Here is a 24,633-nt window from a genome sequence, read left to right on the forward strand (position 1 = left end):
CGTCAAATGGTGTCTTCGGCCAGCTAATTTCCAGCCGGAATCCTCGAGAAAATTGTCGGGGGGTAGCTTCTCCCCTTGCACTGTATATTCCATAAGAAGAGGTCTCGCCGAAGGGCCAAAAGGCAGGGAGCGGTTTCGTGCCACGAACTCGTATGGTCCACCGGCGACGCAGTCGAAGTGAAAAGAGCCGTAAAGTTTGAAAAAGTCCATTCACTGGCAACAGTCTGGCATCCAGTTGGAGCTTACAACTTCACGAATCCGTCGACGATGAAATTGGGCACCCACAAGCAAAAAATCCGGTCAGAAACTTCCCAAAAAACGGGAGCCGATGCGGACAAAGCATTGTGTGTTCTCTTCTTCTTCATCCACGTGAAAATAAGCAGCCGTCGACATTTTAAGATGTCTAAGTCTCCTATCTTTTTTCTTTTATTTCAATAGCACAAAAAAATTAAGAGGGACCAAGCGTCCAAGGCTTCCAAAGCGGATGGGTCCGTAGACACGTGGTGGAAACCACGCACGTGAGATTTTTATATCAAGCCTGCGTCTTCACACTAAGATCTGACGGCATGGCGTACCTTTTTCTTTAGTCAACCTACCGCAGTAAGAAACTGTTTTGCTAATGTGCATGCACGTCGATCTGTGCGTAGCGCTGTCCAGTCGCAGGCAGTCATTTACAACCACCAGGAATGCCTCTGCGGTTCAGCTTCCGGAGTTGCTGAAGTTCACGATAAGTCGCATGTGTCGTACCATGGCTGATCGACATGCTTGAGCTTGCCTGTTTAAAGAAAAATAAAGGAAATAAATATAAGAACGAAGGAAATATAAACAGCGTTTTCCTAGCCTTTAACCAACAACGCTAAAATTAGTGTACTCTTGAATGACTGTTTGGAAATATATCGGTGCAGGTCACAGATGTCCTACAATACTCCCCAGAGGGATAACGCTAGAGGACTTCCTCCCTGGCTTTTCTTTCTCCACTGCAGCTGATAAATTTGTATGTAATGAATGCATCCGAAAAGTTCGTTTAAGTTCGTCATAGGCGAGTTCGGGTATATCGAATTACACTATATATTGAGCTATTTTTATCTCATCGTTTTTTCGTTATAAATGTATTCGGACTGACAAGACCACATACAGTGGCAGACGCGATGCCTCTAGCATTACAGGAGAAAACTGTCTGTATGCGGAGGCCCCATTTCGTGGTAATGCCAGTGCCAGCTTTTCCTTGTGTAACAAGCTCTACGATGTGGACACTTACACACGGGCCGTTTCAAGCCGCCACTTAGGAGGAAACTTTAGCTCGGGGACGACTCTTGATTTCTCTATTCAAATACGCGAAACGCAGAAGTGCTCGCGATACACAGCTTCTGGATGATATTAGAAGACTAAATTTTACAGGCTCTTGTAAGTGGCATTTTCAATGTTGGAAGCATCTCACTACACTGAGGGTCTGCTTCGCTGCTGGTTCGATGACAGAGTACACAGGGTATTTCAGCTAACCCGTCCTAAGCTTTGAAAAATACATGTGTGCGTTACGAGCACGCGAGCTGCTTGCTTACTCCGGCACTGCTCTCTTGAACAATTCAGTATTTTTTTATTTTTTTAAAGTATTGATCTAAACGCAAATTTTCAGTTGAGAAGTTGAGAAATATTAAAATAATTTTTTTCCATGGTGACATCTGCGGTTGCTTTAATTGTTCGGGGCTGCAAAGATAGTGCGCGAGATTTTAAAGAGTACCACGTGACTATAGCCACTTAGGGCAGCGACATTAGTGCCCTTAAACATGCTACCCCTGATCAAATGATCGATGCTCCACGCAGAGCAAAGTAATGAACAGGCCTTGAGCAACGGAGATGCATCGAATAGAATGGTCTTGACTTCCACTTTTGACGAGATGTCTAGTTTGTTGAAGTTATGAAGCCAATGAAGCCATGTGATAAGCGATAAATAACGCATGTCAATTCTTGAAGCTCTGTCGGCGTTTATGCTGCAGACAGACAGCGTAAAGCGCGAGGAAATTTTGGCGGCGGATGGCGCTGTATCGGAAACGACGGGCGTCGCCATCGCCTGTTATTTTTGCATGGCGGCCTAGTCATGCCTTCGGTCTGCGTGCAGCATCGATAATTCGTAGTTGGTAGCATAGATGAGGGCACTAATGTCTATCCGCGCACGTGCCTATAGTCAACTGGTACTTTTAAAAATCTCGCTCACCTTCTTTGCAGCCCAGAAAAATGAAAACCACTGCAGCTACCACTATGGAAGAATTTCTTGAGGTATTTGTCAATATGCCCTACAATTTCTCTGTTAAAGATTTTCCGTTTAAAGCATCACTTCAAAAGTTGAATAATTAACTACGCTTAATTAATTACCTAAGCTCAAAAAAAAATACGCCGAGTTGCTCAAGGAGACAGTCAACAATTCTAAGTCGATAGCATGGTCATAATGCACACATGGATTTTTTAAGGCGTTAACGGGGGAGTTAGCAGAAAAACCCTGTATGCAGGGGTTGAAGTGCCCAAAAAAGGTGAAACCATTCTGGGTGTACTTATGACAGCTGACTAGCGGCTCTGTTTTATGTCGCAGATAAAGGACTTGCGGAGTTATGCCTGGGGCAGACCAGTGTAATGCGGGAAAGGCTACTTGGCGTGCTCGCCTTGCTTATATTTTTAGCCCGCGGGTGCGCACTTTGTCGCGGGACTTTATCAGAATCCAATCATTTTATTATGCCCAAATCATAAGCAATTAGGATTTTCATTTGTCGTTGGTTTCCCCGCTACATAAGTTCATTTGTCACTTCGGTTCATCACCCCGTCAAACTGTTTTCGGACGGAACCTATTTATTTTATTTTATTTCAATTTATTTGTTGCGAATTCCGCCGCCCCTGCATACAGGGAAAGCACAGTCTAATTTCACCGGTAATTTTCTCGTGGGAAAGCAAGCAGCAGCAGCACCGCGAGGCTAGGTTGAGGGTATACCATTTGTAGGAAGCTCTCTGCACTGGCGTTGTCTCCGGAATCATTGTACAGTTTTCCAATGTTCACTAGGTGAAGGCCGTAAATGGCGCTGTACATGCCATAGCAACTCCTGCATGAAAAAGAAAACAGACAAGCAGACAAACCCATTTACTTGCATGTCAGATCCCCTGGGAGTTTACGACTATCATTGAAAAGAAACGTGTACGACCACTGCATTCTACTGGTGCTAACATATGGGAAGAAACTGGGAGGTCGACAAAGAAGCTCGAGAACAAGTTAAGGGCCACGCAAAGAGCGATGGAAGGGAAAATATTAGGCGTGACGTTAAGAGACAGGAAGAGAGCGGTGTTGATCAGAGAGCAAACTGGAACAGCCGATATTTTAAGAGAAAAAAAATGGAACTGGGCAGGCCATGTAATGCGTAGGGTGGATAACCGGTGTACCATTAGAGTTACGGAATGAGTGCCAAGAAAAAGGAAGCGCAGTCAAGGACGACTGTAGAGTAGGTGAGGTGATGAATGAGAAAATTTGCAGATGGAAGTTGGAATCGGTTGGCGCAGGACGGGTAATTGGAGATCGCAGAGAGAGGTCTTCGTCCTGCAGTGGACACAAATAGGTGATGATGATGATTATGATGATGATGATGATGATGACTTGCCGATTACGCTGTTGTTTTGCTGGACGCCGCCGTACCGAACGTGGAGCAGCTAAGAATCACCCGAAGTTTGTAGGGATACTGAACCAGCTTTTACCTTCTTCTCTTTTTTTCTTTCTCTTTTCTCTATCTTTTTTTTTTTCAAGCCTCAAGAACACCTTGTAACACTTTTTGTGCTTCCGAGGAATATATTACCGAAAATTTTTTTTTCAAAGAGACCTAGTGGGAGGCGTAGATACTACGAGCGCCGCAATAACTTTTTTAATTCCCCCTCAACGTCCTTCGTTCCGACGGAGCGGATCACCAGGTTGCACATTTCGTACCGGAGCTGCTGGAGCTGGCAATGGCAACCCCATCCCTGAACATTGCGTGGGGTCGGCTACTGACTCTGGGAAATGGAAGTTGCATTTGGTACCTTTCAGAGAAATTTGTCGACTGCCGCTGTGCGAGAACGGCAGCGAAGCGGTGACGGGAGAGCCGTAGCGTCAACATTTTCTGTAGACATGGAAGGTGTTGGCCGATGCACTGCCGCTCCATGGGAACAACACCTGCCAGGCGCGTATGTTCACTGGATGCAGGAGTAACGTGCGCTCTGCCCTGGCAGCGTTCGGCCAATGGGAGCCGTCTGTGGGAATCTTGCATATGACTACACATCCCGGTCGCCAGCAGCTTCGTAACGGATGAGAAGGCCTCCGGATTGAAAAGAGGGTGTTTGAGAAGAAGGTAATTTCGTGCTCCGCTTGTGAACTCCACGCGCCGCATACGACTGCCAAATTTGGCCGAAATGTTCACAGGGCTTCGTATGTTATCTGCGGAATGTGTTTTTTCACCAAGCCCGAGGAATGGTTCAGGAGGCCTTTGATGGTCGAGGGGGCATGGGGTTTAGGATATTCTCGCATATATTAGCTGCTAAATCTTGCTCACGTGTATTGTATTGAACGAGACCAGGAACCTCGCAACGCTCCGCGCATCGCTGATGAAATTTCTGCGTGAAAAGTTTAGCAGTTATAATTCTATAGTCCATGCACTCACAGAAACAAGAATGGTCACTGCAGTTTTCTGTGCCTGGTACTATGAAATTATTGTTGAAGCCACCGCACAGTGCAGATTACAGTCTGTACTCGCAGTTGTGTTACTTTTGTGACGTCAATTTGCTATTGCTATGGCTTACCGCATTTCCAAGCAGTAAAAGACTTCACATTTACTGAGACATGCAAATTTCCATGCAAAATTCATTACATTTGCTAGATGACGTGCCCCCCGTCTTGACCTCCTTATCTGGCTGACATGGCGTGAACAGCAGGACCAAAGACATATCCAATGGAGCTTAGATTCTACTATACTATAACGTGCTGTGATACGGGCACCTCCGTCCATCCGACAATAGTCTCCGCTACGCATTTCGAAGGGGGCCAGCCCATGCTTTCTGTTATTGTTTCAATGATGATGCGGCACTGGAGTGGAAGCCACAAGGTGTGCTCTAGCGCTCGAGGATGTCGAGAACGAGCAAACGATGCTTTGAAATTTGTTACATGCTGTTCGTGCAGTGAAACATTTACTCGCATTATCGCGCTATTTGTGGACGCGAACTGTAGCTGGCAAACTAGTGCTACATTCGTGGAGGCGAAAATTTAAAAGCGGAATCGCAAGGCGGTATAGATTGTAACACTTTTTAAGGTGTGTATGTTTGCGGCTTTGCACTGCATGCATCGAAGGGTCCATGCATGGCACTCACCTCATGATCTCCATGGCCTGAAGCGCAAAGCCGATGGCTTCGGCGTGCGCGGCCATTCTGGTGCCACACTGGAAGCCCAGCAGCAGGGTCTCCACCTTGGCGATGTCGTTGGTGGGCAGCTCTTTGCACTGGCACTCCAAGATCTCGCGACAGCGGCTAGCAATGCGCTCCACGTCGGCCTTGCTGTCTGCGGGCACGCGACCAACTTTACATTCAAAAGGTAGAAACGTCGACAGCGGAGAGTTCTTCCGACGCGAATGGTATGACCATGGCTGACAAGCAATTTCGGATCAGGTGAACGAGAAGCAGCGCGCATATGCTGGCTGTCATAAATTACGGCAGATCCAATGCTTGTTGGAATCAAAATATTTGGATTAAATGCTGCTCAAAGATACACATGATGCATGAAATTTTATTTAACCTACAAGTACGTGCAGAGAACTGTTCACGTTTTCTTCCCGTCACAGGAGTTTTGGGTCATTTGGCTTCTGGTAATGTGCATGTGGCTGTTCGCGCTCTGAAGCGCGTTTTGCAGCAAAGCGAATACGTGCTTGTCCAGTAGGGCGACAAGAGGCGGACTGCCCCCACTACGCGACCCACGCGACTGCGGTTTACTGTCTCCGGGATTGGCCTAGTTTACTTGGTGATAAACCGGTGGAGCAGACGCGCCACAACCCAAAAAGAAAGGCACAAAATTCGCTTTATTAAATAAATTGTGCGCTTAATTGAAGGCGCAGATTTTTTGCAGTTAAGATATTTAAGCACCATTTGTTGCTTCATTACGTAATTCTGTATAGAACAGAGCCGGTCACCGGCACAATTGTAGGGGTAGTGCGTATTGCTATGTTCGTTATGCAGGGTGCCTCAGCGAACATTTTCAAACATTTTTGAAGGTAGCCTGTGGCAGATAGCACAACTCTAGTTCATGAGCTGGTCTACTCGAAGAGGCGGACATTACTTTCACAAAAACTGCAACGCATAATCGTCTAATTAATAAACATTCGCTAATTAGGATTTTAACTAATTATTTTATGGCCCATATAGCAGTTTACGGGTTATAGCTGTGGAGTTCCCAAGGCTTACCCATTTGGAACGAATTCTCGACACCAGTTTCGAACTTCCCGAAGTTTGCGGATAAATGCATTGGAGTTCCATTTACTTTCTTAACAAAATGTCGTTTTATGCATTGAAGCACACAAGTAATCAGCTTGCTCGTGTTCTTTTGAATCGCGCTGAATTTGGAACCTTACAATCTGAGGATATACACGCCGACTTTCAACTGTCATCGTCCATTGTCATGTAACCGTATACACTAGCTCACTGTAAACGTAAATAAACCCGCCTAGGAGTTCTTAATAGGTGATGTGCCCTAAAACTTCCCCATCCTTGAATAATTGCCTCGAAGTATGGGAGCAATGCAGCGGCATTCGATCGTTTCACTTCGTTGGCCAGCTGCGGGAGGATTAAGGTGACATGACGCGATTTTACTCCGCTTCAAAATCTTGTTCTCTTGCAAAAACTCTGCACAAGGAGTTTTTAAAAACTCCTCCCGCCGAAACAGATTGGTCACGTGGCGCTTCCCATGAGGCTGTGCGCCGCGTCAGCGACCGGCCGCGTTCGGCGGAGTCGGCAGTGCTCATGGCCGACGGTTTGTTTAAATCTGTGAAGTGGGGTTCTGTGACAGCTTTTCGACAATTTGTTTCCCGTATTTCCTTCCAGAAAGCGTTATATGCGTGCCTGGAGCTCACTGTATGTCAGCTTCAAGTACGTTAGCTGTGATACTTTGCTGAAAACGATGAATGCAAAAGCAACGTTTTCAAGTGTGGAAAATGGCTTAGGGATACGTAAGGCTCCGTGTTTTCGGAGTTTATTTTTCTTGAAATTCGGGGGTTGTTTTTCGGAGTTTATGTTCTGACGGAAATTTGGCGTTTATCGGAGTTAATTTTTCGTAAATCCTCAATTCTCTGAAATGTGGAGTTTAATTTTGCATTATTCTTAATACTCCAAAATCTTAGATGAAATATCTGAACACGAAAGCATCAGAACACGCGAAGCGTATTTTAGTTGTCTGGAAGGTTTGAACGCACAAACACATATACACACAAGCACAAATGCTTGAATACAAAACACTTACGTTTGTGCGCATTGCAACCTTAAAGCTTGTTGTAATAGACGCAAGCATACTTTATGAGGTTGCTGTCACTGATGGAAGCGCGCTCCTTTCTATTGATGATGCTCAGCTTTAAAAATACCCTTTCAATTTGCTCTAGAAACATGGAGAGCCAGAAAGTACTGGCCACTGGACAATGTGAAGTCTCCAAAACGACAGGGGCTCAACAAGGTTACCGATTTCACAGCTCTGATAGTTCGCAAAGTCACTCATGAGCTGGCTTATGTCGTCACTTTCAATAAACATTAACTTAAAAATCGGCGCATAGGTTTCGAACGCGCGGGGTAGCTCATGCTTCACATTTGGATTCACAATTCGAACACTGCACCAAAATGATTTACTGGAGCTGGACGTGGCGTTGTGATTGTAGACACTTCGCAATTCTCAAGGCCGTTGGCAATGCTAACTGTCACACGGCAAAACTTGCAAGCAATGACTCCTTCAGATGACGTACGTTGACTCTTCAAAATCTCTAAACTCCTTTGTAGTCACTGGAAAGTTTTCGTTTCCTTCCCATTTTGCTTGCCCAAAATTTCTGTTCACGCGCTACAGAAAGGCGTCATGTGAGCATGCCATGCTTTCCGCCAGCAGGCTTTCCGCGCTCGTTTCGGTCCCCTGGCGCCAGAGTGCCGGCAGGGGACCGTATATCAAGGTGTCGTCTCGCGCTCCCGGGGGCGACAAGCCCTATATTAAATGTGCGATAGGTGCGGTCTACGAGTCGCATTTCACGTACTGAAGAACGGATGCTAAGGTCACGCAACACGAAAGCACAGTCAGAAACCTGAGCCGACAACACTAGTCAATGAGCAGCTTCGAGGTATATACCTATAAGGCGCCGCGTTTTCGGATGAATCCAAAGAGATCCGATAAGCACTCGCCGGTAAAATTTTCGACATTTCGGATTTATCCGAAAAACTCCGATTTTAACGGCCAATATGACCCTGTTCCGTTATTTATCGAAACCCTTTCGATAAAGATAATGTTCTAAGCGGTCATGGATACATCAGCCGGTTTGGCCGTTATAAACTTTACCTCACGTCAACAGTAGTTTCGGACTGTGCTTCCGTGTTGCGTGACCTTGGCTTGCGTTCTTCAGTATACGTGGAATGCGACTTTTATGTCCTTGTGAGTACATTCTGACAACGTCAAGCGTAATGTTTGAAAAGACCGCGTATAGCAGTGGCAACAGCAGCCACTGTTCGAGCGACGACCTCCGTGCTATAGTCGCACATGAATGGCATATATTCCAAGTTCGTTGCGGTGCTGTGTTGCCAGTAAGAAAGAGGGGAGTCCAAGCAACTGTTGTTATGTGTCTGTGTACGGATATCCTCGCCCAAGGAAAACGGTAGGACATAAGTATGCGTACTGTAAATAAAGCTTCTTACTGAACGATATGTGAGTCGAATTCTTATTGCGCACTTCTTTTTTGACCACGTCGTTACTTCCGATATTGCATTAACATTATGGTCTATCCCAGGCACTGGTTTAGAAGCATGCCTGCAGGCTCCGAGTGTGAAGACTCGTTCGACAGCGATGTAGCTCCTTTTCACAACCAAGAGACATTGCTTGGACGCTGAGCAAGCAGTGCGGTCTGAAAAGATGTATGACTACGCACTTTTCGGTGTTACATGGTCATGCTCAGACGAAATAAATTCTTGCTACGCTACCGCTATTTCGCACAAATTTTGCCATGAAGCACATGTACTTACAATCTCTTTGCTTATTGCAACTAACGCACTACTTTTTGGCCGCAAACGCCGGTTGCTTCAGCACTCGCAGAATGGCATCGTAATGTTGAAAAATTTTGCCATCAAATTTTCTCTCACTATTCTACATTAACAGTCTCGTGTTGATTAAGGTATTCCGTTAATTTCAGAGAGGCAGATCTCATATGAGCGAGCATGTGAGTCGTAATTCTGAAAACAGCACAGCTACTCGCTAGGCGGTTTCGAGACGCACAGTATCGTGGCTATACATATACTGGCAGCGTTGCTTCTTGTGTGTCGTGTGTACGTCGGATGTCTTTCAAAGTTCTGCATTGGGCGATTCTCAAAATGTTTATGTATGTCATGATATATGTGCTTTCATTTACTTGTTTCGTCGAATCTGACGCGGTTTTGTGTGTATATTTCGAAATTTGATCAGTAGCACCCGCATATAGATATCTTTACGAAAATTGATGCGATAGCTCTTTCTTTACTGCCGTTGCACCTCGAAAAAGCTCCATCCAGTGCAAAGCAAAAAACAAAAAAAGACAAAAAAAAACTCCTATGGTTCCGCGCAAAAATTCCGCTCGCTCGCAGAAAAAATTCTACTCCGATCATACGGAGTATAATAAATTCCCAACCGGGGAGTTGTTAGAGGACAAGCAATATACTCCCACCTTAGAGTTATTTCCGTTTACAGTAGTAAAGTGAAAGCCTACTACACACTGCCGGTAAATTCTCTGTTTATTCCTCAATCGCACGTTAGGGAACACAAACGCGAGACGTTTCGGTAAATGATTTACTCAATGCTAGCGTATGTTATAGTGTTCTAAGAACGCCTACGTTACCTGAAATTTATTCATAAGTTTTAGTGACAATTTCAGCCACACTTCAGCAATAGTTAGCAGAAATTTCACGACTTTTCTTCTCGCTTTAGCGACATGCTTAAAAAATTATAGCGACGCTGAGCAACACTCAGGAAAGAAATTAACACTGGTCATCGACCTGTGTACCACGAATTTGTGCCTGAAGGTCAAACTGTCAATGCAGCTTTATATGGGGAGGTCCTATAAAGCGCCTGAAGGATACCATGTGCGACCAAATTTGTTGAAAGAGAGGCGCTGGATTGTGCCCTACGATAATGCCCATGGGCACAATGCATTGAGAATGTGTGAGTTTTTGCTTGAAGTAGTAAAGGCAAGGCGCAGAAGACCAGGACTCATGAAGAACACAAACGACAGGACCGGCGCCGGTCCTGTCGTTTGTGTTCTTCTTCTTGAGTCTTGGTCTTCTGCGCCTTGCCTTTACTGCTTCAAGCATGAACCAACTAGCCCAAGCAAGAGTTTTACGTGAGTTTTTGGATTCTAGTTCCATCATCCCTCTATACTAACTGGATTTAACCACCTGCAATTTCTTTTTGTTCTTGAAATATAAACTGGTACTCCGGAGGCGACATTTTGGGGATGCGAGGACAATTCAAACGGAAACTACATCGCAGCTGAAGCGCTCAACAAAACAGGACTTCCACAGGCACTTCCAGCAATGGTAGAAAAACCAGAACCAGTGTATTGTGTCAAATAAGGGACGTTTTGAAGGTGACCACACTGGTGTATCTTAAAGGTTGTGAATTTTTTTTTTTTTTTTAGTGCAGTACACCGACTTTTGGGACAGACCTCCATACTTCACGGTCACTTAAGCTAACTGCCTGAAACGGGCGCTCGTAGTCACACAAATCACGAATAAGCATTGAGAAAGCAAAAAGAAAGCAAGAAAGAAGGATGGAAAGGTACCCGTTTGGACACACTCTGGTTATGCTGCGCGTATGATGCGTCATTTTCCTTCTCTCTGAGAGACGCGTTACGCCAGCCACGGCCGCTCAATGGAAACAAGCTTGTTTCCATTGAGCGGCCGCGCACCAGCTATATAGCGTAAAGCTCTGCCCGGCCGGTCCGGGGACTGCTGTACTTATTTATTTCCTCGATTTCTCTTCTTTAGGTAAACGCGGTCTCAGGTTGTCTGGGACTGTCCAGGAATCGAAAACGTGTACTATTTTCACTGCAAGCTAACTCACCCATCATATTTTTTCTCGTTATTGAGAATTAACACTGGCCGTGGACCCGCAAATCCGAAACAGCGGATCGTGATTGGCCGGCACCCCAAAGGGAACAAAGCCCAGGCTCCGTTCACACATCGCGGTCTTCCCATGCACGTGCGAACACCCACGTGAACCCGGCCTCCGGTTACCGAGAATTTGCATCCACGCTCGAGCTTGAGCCCGCTCGCACGCACTGACCTGCCTTGTCCAGCTCCAGCTGTAGGTTGCGGACGCACTCTGTCAAACCGCTCCACTTTTCTGTAAGTGGATCCCTCGCGTCCTGCAGCGCATAAGGATCCTGTTTAATATTGCAATGCTACGGGATACCTAGGATGCATGTAAAAGGAAGCAGGCACTATAAGTATTTAAAGGGAAAATCAGACATCCACCCCTTCGTAGCAATTGCTACAAAGGAAACCCATACGGGTTCCTCGAAAGAAAAGCCTCACAGTTGAAGAATTCGTCCCCTGAGCTAACTGAGCCATCTGAGCTAACCAGGCGGCTAACAGATGGCAGGACGAAGTCGAATTTGTCGACAACAGGAAGCAAAGGCAAAAATTTGACGTAATAGTTCTGCGGAAACCCGCAACGTGGAGAGAAGTAATTAAGTAAACTAATTACTTGAAATTGAAGCACAAATTTAAATTTAGAAATCACTAAGTAACGTCACTAACATCAATAGGAAAGGTTAACATATGAGGTGCTTATATGTACTTAGAAATGTAATCTCAAAACATTTTCAGTCTCAATATATTTCTCATGAGAGTTGTCATGCATGAAGCATACAACAGTCCCTTTCCGGTAATTCGTTTTTCTTAGGAGGTAATCATCTGCGCATGCGTGGCGACTTTGTGCGCGCGAATAAATTTGTGCTCTTGAAGTATAAACCTTTGTTAGTAGTGTGCGCCCTTTGTGCTGTCCTGTATTTTTATCGCTCGTTCCCGCTGGGTTATACTTTCGTCGTTCACAGTTTCGCGACTGTTTTCTTCATTGTCACTACAACGTGACAATACTGCTACCAGTATGTTTCAGCAACTAGCTCAAGCAAAAGCTTTGCTTCACCTGGCTTGGAGCCTTGAATAATGAAAATCAAGGGTCGAATTCTCAAGCGTTTCGTTGTAAAGTGTCCTTCGCCATTGGCCGGTCGCCTGTAGCTCGAATAATAATCCAGCATCAGGATTAGTTGTAATTTTCTCTTACAAAAATTCACAAGCTATATATATATATATATATATATATATATATATATATATATATATATATATATATATATATAGGCTGTATTTTTAGCTGCACCCAATTTTCAAATATTGCCTGTGGCAAACAACACAGTTCTAAGATTTGAGCTAAATTACTCGATGAGGCGGTCGCTACTTTAACGAGAATCAACTTACTTAATTGACTAATTAATCACCCAAATTACGCTAATCAACTTTTAAAATTAGTTACTTTACGGCACGTATTTCGATCTGCGAATTGTAGCTAGAAAGTGCTCAAGGCACATCGACTTAGAACGAATTCTTAGCATGGCACCGGTTTCGTGATTTTCGCCGTCAAACTTGGGGTAAAAGTACACTGTTGTTCCACTTTGTTAAGAAAACGCTGTTTTATGTATTGAAGCGTGAAAGTAACTGGAACGCCAATGCATTTCATCGGATGCTTTAAAAGTAAGGACGTATCTCGAAACTGGCGTAGTCCTGGGAATTCGTTCCAAGTGGATACGCCTCGCAAACTCGCCGGCTACAATTCGTAAATGGCAAAATGTGCCGTAATTAATTAAAAAGTAATCAGTGTGACTATCTCAATTATTCAAGTAAGCAATTTTATTTCCCGTTGAAACAGTGGCCATTGCGACGGTTAATTTAGAGTTCAAGGTTAAAATTGTGCTGTCTGCCACGGGCAATTTTTACAAATTTGGTGCAGCTAAAAAAACATCCGATATGTATGTATGTATGTATGTATGTATGTATGTAGGCATGTATAATCAGTAAGCACAGCATAATAATAATAATAATATTTGGGGTTTTACGTGCCAAAACCACTTTCTGATTATGAGGCACGCCGTAGTGGAGGACTCCGGAAATTTGGACCACCTGGGGTTCTTTAACGTGCACCTAAATCTAAACACACGGGTGTTTTCGCACTTCGCCCCCATCGATATGCGGCCGCCGTGGCCGGGATTCGATCCCGCGACCTCGTGCTCAGCAGCCCAACACCATAGCCACTGAAGTAAGCACAGCATGCTATATCAAAATATATATATTATATACCGGGTGTCCCAATTAACTTGGACCAAGATTTAAAAAAAACCAAGAGCTCTAGAGAAATCGTACCGGCCGCATAGTAGCCGTAGTCGTGTGTACTTACAGCCAGTATTTTTTTCATCACGAAGTATTAATGAATTATTTACTTTTAATTAGTGCACGTTTTAATTATTGCCTGAATCGTAAACATATATCAATTATAAAGTTATAGGGCACCTCAAATAACCTCCGAATCAAGCATTTGTTCCGTGCTCAGCTTTGCCTCGTTGGTGTTTTCAAGAGAAAACAAAAGCGCGTGAAACATCCGAAATACGAAATAGATACGCGCTCGCGCGCCGCTACTCAAGCGCTCCCAAGAGAACAGCCACGGATACATGACTTTACTAGCGGCGGCAGCTCGATACAGGGCTTCACGCTATGGGATGGTCGCGGCATCATGAGAACACGCCGCTGACACATTGATAAGCGGAGCGGAGCCGTAGGGGGGGGATTTCGAAGCCGGGAAACAGTGACGGCGCACTTGGGATTGTAATTTTGCGCACTATCTTGCTCTGTAGATAGGCGCGCCCGGAACGTATATTCCTTTTGCTCCCTTATGCCGCGTTCAGACTACAGTCGCATCCGATATAAGTTGCGTATTTATTGCAATTTGCGCAACTGCTGGAACGACTGTTTACGCAGCTAGCAACCGCCTATGTTCACATTGAGCCTTTCGATAAGATACGTTTGTTACGACTGGCCAACCACCGTTCTGGGGCAGCCGTGTTTCGCATTTTTCAACATAGCGCCGATCAGCAAGCGGCTGTTAGCGCAGGTCGAGGCTCTTCAAGCCCAAAGTTTTGAGGTGCTGGTCATAGAGTATCGGCCTCTGTCGCACTTCTTTAATTAGTAATTCATCGGTGCAGAGCGAAGAAGCTTCCACACTTAGTATCATCACTAGGCACGGGCAGCGTACACAACACAATGAGACCGGAAAACCGCACTGCACTCAGGGACACGGCGCGCGTTCGGCGCGAACCCGGGAAAACGCAGATGGCGTCGGCAGCAGCAGCAGGGAACAACGTTGCAACGCCGGATGGCTGGGATGGCGGTCACGCAGAGGCTTCCGAAGCTAGTATCATCACCAGCCACGAGCACGCACAGCTCAATAAGACCGTCAAACCGCATAGACACGCAAAGAACAACAGTGATACATCGGATTGCTGGGATGGCGGTCACCGGATGAAAACGCGCAATCTGGGGAGGCCGGAAGCTCCGTGGCCGGAAGATGCAAACCGAAACTGCTTCGTGCATTGGCGGCGTCGTAACAGCCGTATCTGTGCCTGTCGTAAAAGTAGGGGGTACTCCAACATTTACACCCAGGCTGGTTGCGATTGTTGCGTACTTTCCGCTCAATACAACAGTAGTGTGAACAAACTAGTTGCGCTTTTTGCGTTTACGCTTACGATCCGTGCGAACGATCCGTACGTAACGCACGTAGTCTGAACGCGGCATTAAGCAATAGAAACCAACCTTGCGCAGGCTATGTCTATCTAATGCGTTTTGCCGGGTCTGTACGGCCAGTATATGCCGTTGTCGATTACGTAAATTATTTTTGCTTGACGTGTCAGTGCGTAGATAACGGGAGATCTCAACGGTACCACGTCAGTGACCTGCTCTTCAAGAAGAGAGTCATGCCTTTCACGAATGATCAGAAGGCTAAAATGATCCTGGCTCTGAGGGCGGCGCACGGCGACAAGAGGAAGGCAGCCAAGCTATTTCGGATGTGCCATTGTGGAAGACGCCCTAGTCCGTCAACGATGCTTAGTATGTACGAAGTCTTTTGCGAGATGGGTAGCTTCACAAGAAGACGACACAGGACTGCGACGGTAGTTCAAGAAGCGGAAATGGATGTTTTGGCATTCTTTGTTTCTAATCCTCACGGTAGTGTGCGCGACGCCAGTGTGGAGGCCTGAACCTCAAGGTCATTCAGTGTGGAGGATTTTAAAGAAAGGTCATATGCACCCGTACCATGTACATCTTCATCAAAAACTTGAAGACCGAGGTTTTGAAAACAGACTTGACTTTGCCAATTGGATTTTCACGAAATGTGGTGAAGAATTGGACTTTCTCACTCGCGTGTTTTGGACGGATGAGGCTAATTTCTCCAGAAATGCACAATTTAATATTCACAACGCGCATTACTGGAGTGATAGTTATCCCTACTGGCTGGCACAAACACGACGCCAATACCAGGGGTCGTTTAATGTGTGGTGCGGTATTTTTGATGGTAACATCATCGGACCCATCTTTTTTGACGACACACTAACGACGCAACGCTACGTCAACGACGTCCCCGAGGACCCCGTGAACGACGTCTGTTGCAACGTTCCACTAGCGCACCTTCGGAACATCTGGTTTCAACATGATGGTGCTCCTGCGCATAGTAGTAGTCAGTCTCGCGCTTGGCTCGACAAGCTTTTTCCTGGACAGTGGATTGGCCGGCACGGACCTGTACCCTGGCCTGCAACGTCGCCGGACATGACACCGCTGGACTTCTTGTGGGGCTACGTGAAAGATCGCGTGTATAGCAGCGAAACTACCACACTTGACGCCCTAAAGGCAAAAATAAGCAGAGTCTGCCGCGACATTCTAACGTCGTTCGTCAAAGCTGAAACAGCACAAGTGTTGGAAAGAAGTAAGCACTGTATTGGCTTCAGACGGGGACCTGTTTCAGTACGTACTATAAGTGACAGTGGAAAATAACTGCTCAAAACTGGTGTAAAACGTGACTCTTTGACGCAGCTTCATGATCACACCCTATCCTTACATAAAAAAAAAATACTTGCGTCAAAGAAATAGTTTAAAGACTGCTTTGTTTTGACTCTTTTCTGGGGTTCAAGAGACAGAGAGGGTAAATGGCTAAACCAGTTGCACCTTTGGATGTTTCTTTGTGGGCGGCTGAGACGCCTTACGGGCTTTTGGATTATTTTTACTGAAATAAACTGAGTAGCTCTATTCTGTTTTTCCGAGAGCTGCCTTTTTTTCGTGCTCTTTACCGCACTGTTTTTTTTTTACATTGGTTGAATTTCTTTTGTAGCTTTGTTTCGTGATACGCAAAGGTTAAAGTGCCTCATGATCGAGCACAACATTCTTGTGTCCGCAGATGCTGACGCTTATCGCACCATGCACGCTACTTAGACGTTAGGCCGCAAAACTTCTCGAGCTATGCTACATGATGAAGCCTTATACGATGCGGCGATAAACGAATGCAGCCGTATACCTTGCAAAGGTTGCTTGGAGGCCCTTGAGTAGCGGTGCGCGAGCGCGCATCTATTTCATATTGTTCTTTGTTCTTTCTTGAAAAAAAAAAAACCAGGCACGCTTCAAAATAAAATAACTGCTTCATTCGGAGGTTATTTAGGTGCTCTCCAACTTTGTAATTGACATGCTTGCGATTCAAGCAATAATTAAGAAGTGCACTAATTAAAAGCAATTAATCAATTAATACTTCGTGATGAAAACAAGAATACTGCCTGTAAGTACAAATCATTGATGCTACTATGCAGTCGGTACGATTTCTCTAGAGCTCTTGGGTATTTTTAAACATCTTGATGCAACAGGGAGACCCGGTACATCGTAAGAAGCCAACAAAGACACCAAGGACAACACAGGGGAAATCACTTGTAATTACTAACTGAATTTAAAAAAAAATGATAAATTAGTGGAAATGAAAGTGGATGAAGAAACAATTCGACATGCGCTCACGCGAGCCATCGGCACGAAAGGTCGATCCATCGTAAACGGAGCGTCCCGGCTTATCGACATGATCGTACGTACCTCCTTGCAGAAGATACAGTTGCAAGTGAAGTAGTACTGCCTCTGGAGCGCCGCTATCCTGTCTTCCTTCAGAAGAAGCTTGTCCACGTAGCAGATGTATATCTGTTTCGTAAATGTGCAGGTGGAGGAGGGCGCGCACGCGCGTCAATCTTTCGCAGGGAAACAAGTGCTCGCAAGGTGGGAGTACATCGCATTCACAGAGGTATACAAGTGTGCGCCTACCTCTCGCACGCTGTTCACGCTGAGGCTCCTGGTTGCTCTGACCGTGAGACGCGTCCCTTCAAACACGTAGGCCGCGTCCGGATCGCAAGAATGGTCGAATATGGATGCCCTGGGGAGGCGAATGCATCACTTTTCCACAATGTCCAGCATTATGCGGCCCAAACGGCATTCCCACTATTTAGGCATGCACGCAAAGTTTGATGCAGCGCGAGCTCCTCTGAATCGTGCTTGCGTCTGCAAACTTTGATTATGCTGGCATGAGTTAGGCAGCGAGGAATAATCACGCCGCTTCCACCTGACGAGCTGATGAATTGCAGGTGTCACCACCAGCCAGTAATGTGCACGTCACTTACGTTCACGCCAGGTAAGTGCCTCGAAGGTCGTCGTGCAGAAACGTCAGTTTGTGTAAACAGGGTTTATAGTATATTAGTGGGCACGCTTCGCTTACAAATTAGGCGATCACCCCCGATCGACTGTTGAGAGCTTTGCGGATCATGTGATCTTTAAGAGCCAACAACATAAAAAAATCATGTCGCTTTTGAACATGCTTTCAAGCAAGATAAAGCATATGCTTTTACAAGGATTTCACCCGTCTGTACACGTGAACGGAATGGGTTACAGATCCCTAATACATAATGGGCAGGTCAGCCTGCAACTTTTGAGAAGCGAAACTTATAGGGGATGTCGCAGTAAGTATACATTTAAGTGGTTTTTTAATGAATGCCACCTGGAGGCTTGTGCGCATGCGTACAACGTTTCTACCGCCAGCAGAAGAGAATACGGATTGCTAAAATTCGAATAAAAGGCTGCCTACAGCATCACGCTGACTTAGAACAAGCGGCGAGAAAGTGCGGTATATGTTTTCTTGTTAAAGAATTAACCGCTTTCTTGGCAAGATGCATACTATTCATCATCATCATCAGCTAATTTTATGTCCACTGTAAGGACAGCCTTTCCCAGCGATCTCCACTCACTCCTGTCTTGCGTTAGCCTACTCTATCCTATGCCTCCATATTTCCGAATCTCATCACATCCCCTAATCCTACTGTCGTCCTCGGCTACGTTTCCCTTACCTCGTCATGCATTACATTCCTCTGATAGGCTCCCTGTAATCTGCCCTACGCATTACATGACCTTTACAACTCCACTTCCTCAACTCTTTCTCAGGCTCTCCACAAGCAAAGAGGTATCCTTGAAGTTTCAGCCCCATAGGTTACTGCTGGTAGAAGGCACTGATTGTACGCGTTTGTTTTCAAGGATGTCGATAAGCTGCCGGTCATTGCTTAGGAGGGCGTGCCATATCCATTTCCATCCATTTTTCTCCCAGTAAAACTACCACCAGGGGATCTTTAACGTGCCCCCAATGCACTGGAACGGGTGCTATTGCATTTCGCCTCCATCGAAATGCGGCCAGCGCGGCCGGAATTTCATCTCGCGACCTTGTGCTTAGCAGCGCAACAATAGCCATAGCTAACCAATCCATTGTTTTTTCGTTGTTTGGAAATTTCCTTCTCGTAAACTGGGTGCCTTCTGAGCATTTGTCCTAGATAACTGTGACTCCTGCACAGCTTCAAGAGGCTGGCTGTTAATCACGATTTTTTGTTCATTTGCCAGTCTATCGAACATTGTCTTAGCCTCTTTTGCATATTAATCGTCTTCTCTTAAACTTAGCCGGTTAGTATTCAATTATTTGTCGCAAGTTATCTACAGCGTTACTTAACAGGACAATCTGCAAACTTCATGTCGTTTAGATATTCCCTCTGATATCCTGGTTTAGATATTCCCTCCTATACAGCTGGTCCTTTACAATCTAGCATTCTAAACATTTCTTTCAAGCATGCAGTGAATAGTATCAGAGAAATTGGATTGCCTTGCCTCAATTGGTATTTTTTCGGTCTTCTTGTGAATAATTATGAAATTTGTGGAGTCCTTGTAGATATTTCCTAAAAAAAATTGAAGTTGATTCCTCTACGGAAGCCATAATGACTGGTGATATCTCTACTGAATTTGGTGCCTTTTCTTAATTCATGAAGGCAATATATACGCGTAGGTCATATATACTCGTACATGCTCGTATACATTCCTTCCTGACTGCTTGTCGGGAGACCCAGACAGGGAGCCTTTCTGTCTGGCTCCTACCGACATAATACAGGTATTGTTAGTGCGTCTCTGAAAACGTGAGAATTGCTTGCTCGAATTGTCGCTAAAAACAAATCCGTGTACAGCATGACAAAATAATTATTCGGATTCAGCTTTCGTGTCCGCGTTTTACTCAGGGTAAGTTTGTCGCGTTTGCGCTGTCGGCTTGGCGCGTCGGCATCGCTAATACCCACCCGATGTACAGGCCTTGACCGACGGGCTTTAAGTCGCTGTCCGTAATGCAGAACCTGTTGATTACCATCTGAAACAAAACACAATCTCGTGCAAAACACAAACATTTTGGTGGCTCAACAAGGCACGAAAAGCCCACTATATACCTTGCCGAATATTTCTAACCCGTCGAGCAGAGGCGGCACGTTTTCCTCCCCTAAAATGTACTTGACCGTGGCCCAACTGGCATGGAACTTTGGCAGCATCACCGCGTCGTTCATGATGTCATTCGAGTCTGCGAGTTTTTAAAAGGGTAGAAAGAGGCGCTTCAACTTTGCGAAATCCCATTGGCCTCACATAGAGCCCCAACCAGAATGAAACTTTAACGTGCATATTTTAATTCGGGGGCCTTAAGCAACCTAGTACGTACCGCGCACATATTCGGGACGTCCCGTGTTTTTCAGTGCACTTACAACCTACTTCGCATGCCAAGTTCATATCTTGTCGCGTGCCGAGCATGTGACAGTAATAAACTTTGAAAATTTTACAAAATATTCTACACCTACTATCCTCGAACATTCTGATAGCATGAAAAGTGCACTGCTGATGGTCGCCGTTCCCCTACCAGCTAACGGTGAAGTATCCAAGCAGAGTTTTAAGGAAGTTTAGAAAATAGCGGATTATTGCTACAAACGATAACAACACTTTCCTCGCATCCCAGCTATTTGCAAAAGCAATGGTCCTAGATTATGCAAGTTGGGGCGCTATAACGTAAAGATATATTCCAAACTTTTCTATTCCACTTCTGTAATCAGCTCTCCGCGATTGGTCAAAAACTTTTTTGAACGGCCCCCACTTCGCCTGTCTATCACGCGACGTCACGAAAAGCACGATAGCTCCCCATATGATATAACGCGTACGCACTGATTATGCATCTTAGGACCCCCAAAAAATCGTTATTTCTGATTCGACGCCTTTTAGCCATTAATCATCGGCTGTTGGTCAAAAGTTTTCGGGCTGCACCCATTTCACCTGCCTGTCGCGCGACGTCACAAAACAGCGAAAACTCACTACGTCAAAGTGATGTGTACGCGTTAAAGATGCATTAATATGCCGAACAAAACTGATTTTTTTTTCTGAATAGCTGCAGGCTGCCCCGTTCCGAAAGGAATAAAAGATGGCTGCCGCCGATCGCTCAAGCACTGGCTACTCGCACCTGCCGGAGAGTATGGTTTTATTTGCGTACAATAAACCTTTTTGCGTGGTCGTGTAACGTTTTCAAGCACTTTCGACACGTTTACGACCTCCCTCGCCCAACTTTTTTTTGCTAAGGGTCCTTTGTAGCGGCATTCTTAACCTTCCGTTGCATGCCACCGCGATTTTCGACCAGCCACCTCAAGCCATGTAAGGGAAAGTGGACCAATCGCAGACGCTGGCACAATTTTCTTCATCCGGTTATCGATTTTCAGTGCACAGGCTCGGCCCCATCGAATCCTTCTCCCCTTGAGCGCGCTCCTCGCCTCTTGTCAGCCAATTGAATAAGACAAGCTGCTCACTGTAGGTAGTGTTATTCGTTTTTATAGCAAACAAAAGTGACCTCCTATAAGCGATGAGAGCGTTTGATTGGTCGGTTCAGACAACCCTGCAGGTCACCGCCCGATGCTTGCGTCGGCGGTTACGCAAATTTGACGTCAGGAGATTTGGAATAAAAACACATTGGAATAGTTTTACGTTATAGGACCCTTGGTTCACTAATCTGACAAGATGTTCAAAAGACAATGTAGTAGGTCTTAAGGTGTATTTTTTTTTCGGTACAGCCCTATTCGCGGCAGCGGACGTGAGAATCACCTGAAATTCACGAAGTAAAATTGAATCATTTAACTGTAAGGCGAACATTGTGTCACAGTATCAAAGTCAGCCACTATAATAGAAAAGGAATGTTCATCATTTTCTCCTAGAAATCCTGAACTTCGCACGAGTTTTGTTATAACTAATCGCTTCTAAAATGCACGTCGAAATGCATTGGTGTTGCAAACAAAACTGTGATGAATTAAGCACACAAGAGTACCAGAAAGCCTCCCTCATTAAGAGAGCCTTCCTGGGTAGTGTAATACACGGAGCCCCCCCCCTCTCCCCCTTTGTTTTCCACACAATGATAAAACGGTATTGGATGTGGATAAAGGTGGGGCAATCCTTGCAAGATAGTTGCTTCTCATCAGCAGGTATACGTAGAGCATGTCAGTTCCACTGGTCTGAAATTCGCCTAAAGTGGCGTCATGTCAGCTGGGGCAGTGCAGCGCAGAGGCACCGAAATCGTTCCACGCCGCACGCCATGAGGCGTGCCTGTACTATACGTACGCGACTCCATCTCTTCGAGCGTCCGCATGTGTCCCTGCACCATTTCCTTGCAGTCCTTCATCCGTTCTTTCTAGGGAAAGGGAGGAGAGAACGAAGAGAGAATGGTGTTTTATCAAGTCCGAAGTAATCGGCCAAGTTACGAACATCGAAACTGAATTTGTGCTCTCTTCGAGTAATGTAATGCCATAATGAATCCTTACAACACGAAAGCATACCTCTTTTGCCCCTTTCGCGAATATTCATGCCTTTTTGGAAGAACAAATGTACATATTCATGAAGAAAATAACATTAAAAACGAAAGAAATGAAAGTCTCCGAAGACTTACCGCACAATACCCATTACTTTAACGAATTTTCTGCAACGCTGGCCCTATATCGAGTGCAATTATAGGCTATACAACGGCTTTTGAGGATTTAGTAAACACGGAGTGAGCTTGCGGCGATTGCGTGCGATCTTCATATTTTCGTGCTTGGTAGGCGAGGCGAAGTATAATTTTTACAGATATTCTGCATTGTAGAACGAATATTTATGGCCATCACCTTTGTAAACGGGGTGATCACTAGTGACGCCATAGGCTCATTCTCTTTCACTTTCTGCTGCGTATATTTCCAACCCATTTCGGCCCTTTGTCCTGTGCTGCGCTGCCTTTACGCTACCAATCTCCCAGGCTTCTTTTGCTGCTCTCCACACTACTGTAAATCCGAAGCCCGGTTTCATAGTCTTTCGTTCGTCAGTGTTTCTTTTTATTATATGATATTTAGGAGATATTGTCGCCTTCAATTGGCGCCGGCTACTCATTTTCACATAGGGATTAAAAAAAGAATAAATCATAATAAAGATAGTGAAATCATAACAACACAAATTCGGATTAACATAAGTACACTAATGTCACACTATAACTGAAAGACAACTCCAAATCATAAAAACACAAGGTCCAGTCACGTAACTAATGCTACACTAAAACTGAAAGTCAACTAAAGTACACAGCAACACAAAGTCCAGACACATATGTGCACTAAATAAACACAAAGTCTGGTCACTTAGCTAGACTAAAATCAGGGCACATAAGAAATCACGGATTAAATTTTTATGAAGGTACAAAAAAAAAAAAACCAGGCATTGAATTGGCCAAAGTCGGGTAAAAGAAAAACATTGAATGCGCTATCACATTTAAACACTCTACTAAATACTTTCCGATAATATTGTTCGCTTCTAGAAATCTTTGAAAGGCCAGTAACGCTCGTCTTTGCAATGCGTATGTTGGCCAAGCACCTAAGATTTTACTGAGGTTGAAGGGCCTGGTATCTAATGCCACTAAATCAAGTGCTTAGCGCTGTCTGTCTGTATCGTGTCGCAGACATCCCACTATAAGATGCTATACATCTTCATCAGCGTGGCCACAAGTGCATTCCGCACTATCAGCTCTTGAAATTTTATGTAGAATGTTTTGTGTACCTCGTACTGAGCCGCAGACGGTGAATCAGCGTTTCAAAGGCTCTGGTTGTATTTAATGTGGACGGGATTTTAAATTGAAGTGACGGGTCAATGTGAAATAAATCTAAAGATTTCGAGTTCTGATCAAATCATGTCACTTTACAACCACGGGCCGATATCTTATGCGGCGCAATTTGCCTTGGGTTAGAGGGAGGCCATGTGTGGCGTTATTAACATGCACTTGCCCTGCAGGCTAGTCTGCTGCAACATTCCCAGAGATATTGCAGTGGCCAGGTATCCATTGGAACATTACTGTGCGATTTTCTTCACTTGCTTTTGTGAATTTCTTTAGTATCTCATTAATTAACGCCATGGTTTGAGAATTGCTGATGTCACTATGAAGTGAAGACAAAGCTTTCTGCGAGTCACAAAGGCTGATCCACTGTGCCGCTTTTTGCATTGAATTTATGTAGTGTAACAAAGACAATATTGCAAAAAGTTCAGCTGTTGATGACGTCGTGTGAGATAGTTTAAACGTTTGTATTTGGGTCCATTCTGGAATGACTAAGGCAACTGTAGAAGAATTTGTTTGGCAAGCCATCTGTATACGCTTGAATATAGCCAGCGTATCGAAAGTATATTTGGTATAACGCCAGTTGTTGTGCTGTTAGCGTAAACATATCTCGTTTGCGTTGCATCACTCGCCTTTCAACAGGCAAGAAGTCTGGGAAGAAGCCGTCAAGGGCGACGACCTTCAAGTCCAGCTTCGGGCTGTCCAAAGGGCCTTCGACAGGGCTGGAGATCACGGTCTTCCGCACCCGGCGCGGCCGGTGACTACGACAATGTAGTCCTTTAGGACCAAATAAAGTTTCTTGTCTGTCTGTCTGT

At 45.1% G+C, this 24,633-nt stretch overlaps 1 protein-coding gene across 1 annotated transcript in view; it reads right to left on the bottom strand.

The window, feature by feature from the left end:
• Positions 1–413: 413 nt before the first annotated feature.
• LOC142578702 (histone-lysine N-methyltransferase SMYD3-like) overlaps positions 414–24,633 on the bottom strand; it is a 55,868-nt gene continuing 31,648 nt past the window's right edge. The window contains exons 4-12 of the mRNA XM_075688202.1: positions 22,312–22,381; positions 20,121–20,248; positions 19,977–20,044; positions 17,644–17,752; positions 17,422–17,523; positions 11,537–11,618; positions 5,368–5,554; positions 2,978–3,086; positions 414–775 (exon numbers count right to left, since the gene is read on the bottom strand). Of these exons, the coding sequence (XP_075544317.1) occupies positions 668–775; positions 2,978–3,086; positions 5,368–5,554; positions 11,537–11,618; positions 17,422–17,523; positions 17,644–17,752; positions 19,977–20,044; positions 20,121–20,248; positions 22,312–22,381 (963 nt within the window). The 3' untranslated portion in view covers positions 414–667. The remainder of the gene's footprint in view (positions 776–2,977; positions 3,087–5,367; positions 5,555–11,536; positions 11,619–17,421; positions 17,524–17,643; positions 17,753–19,976; positions 20,045–20,120; positions 20,249–22,311; positions 22,382–24,633) is intronic.

This window comes from Dermacentor variabilis, chromosome 1 (genome assembly GCF_050947875.1).
Source record: "Dermacentor variabilis isolate Ectoservices chromosome 1, ASM5094787v1, whole genome shotgun sequence".
Classification (NCBI taxonomy): domain Eukaryota; kingdom Metazoa; phylum Arthropoda; class Arachnida; order Ixodida; family Ixodidae; genus Dermacentor; species Dermacentor variabilis.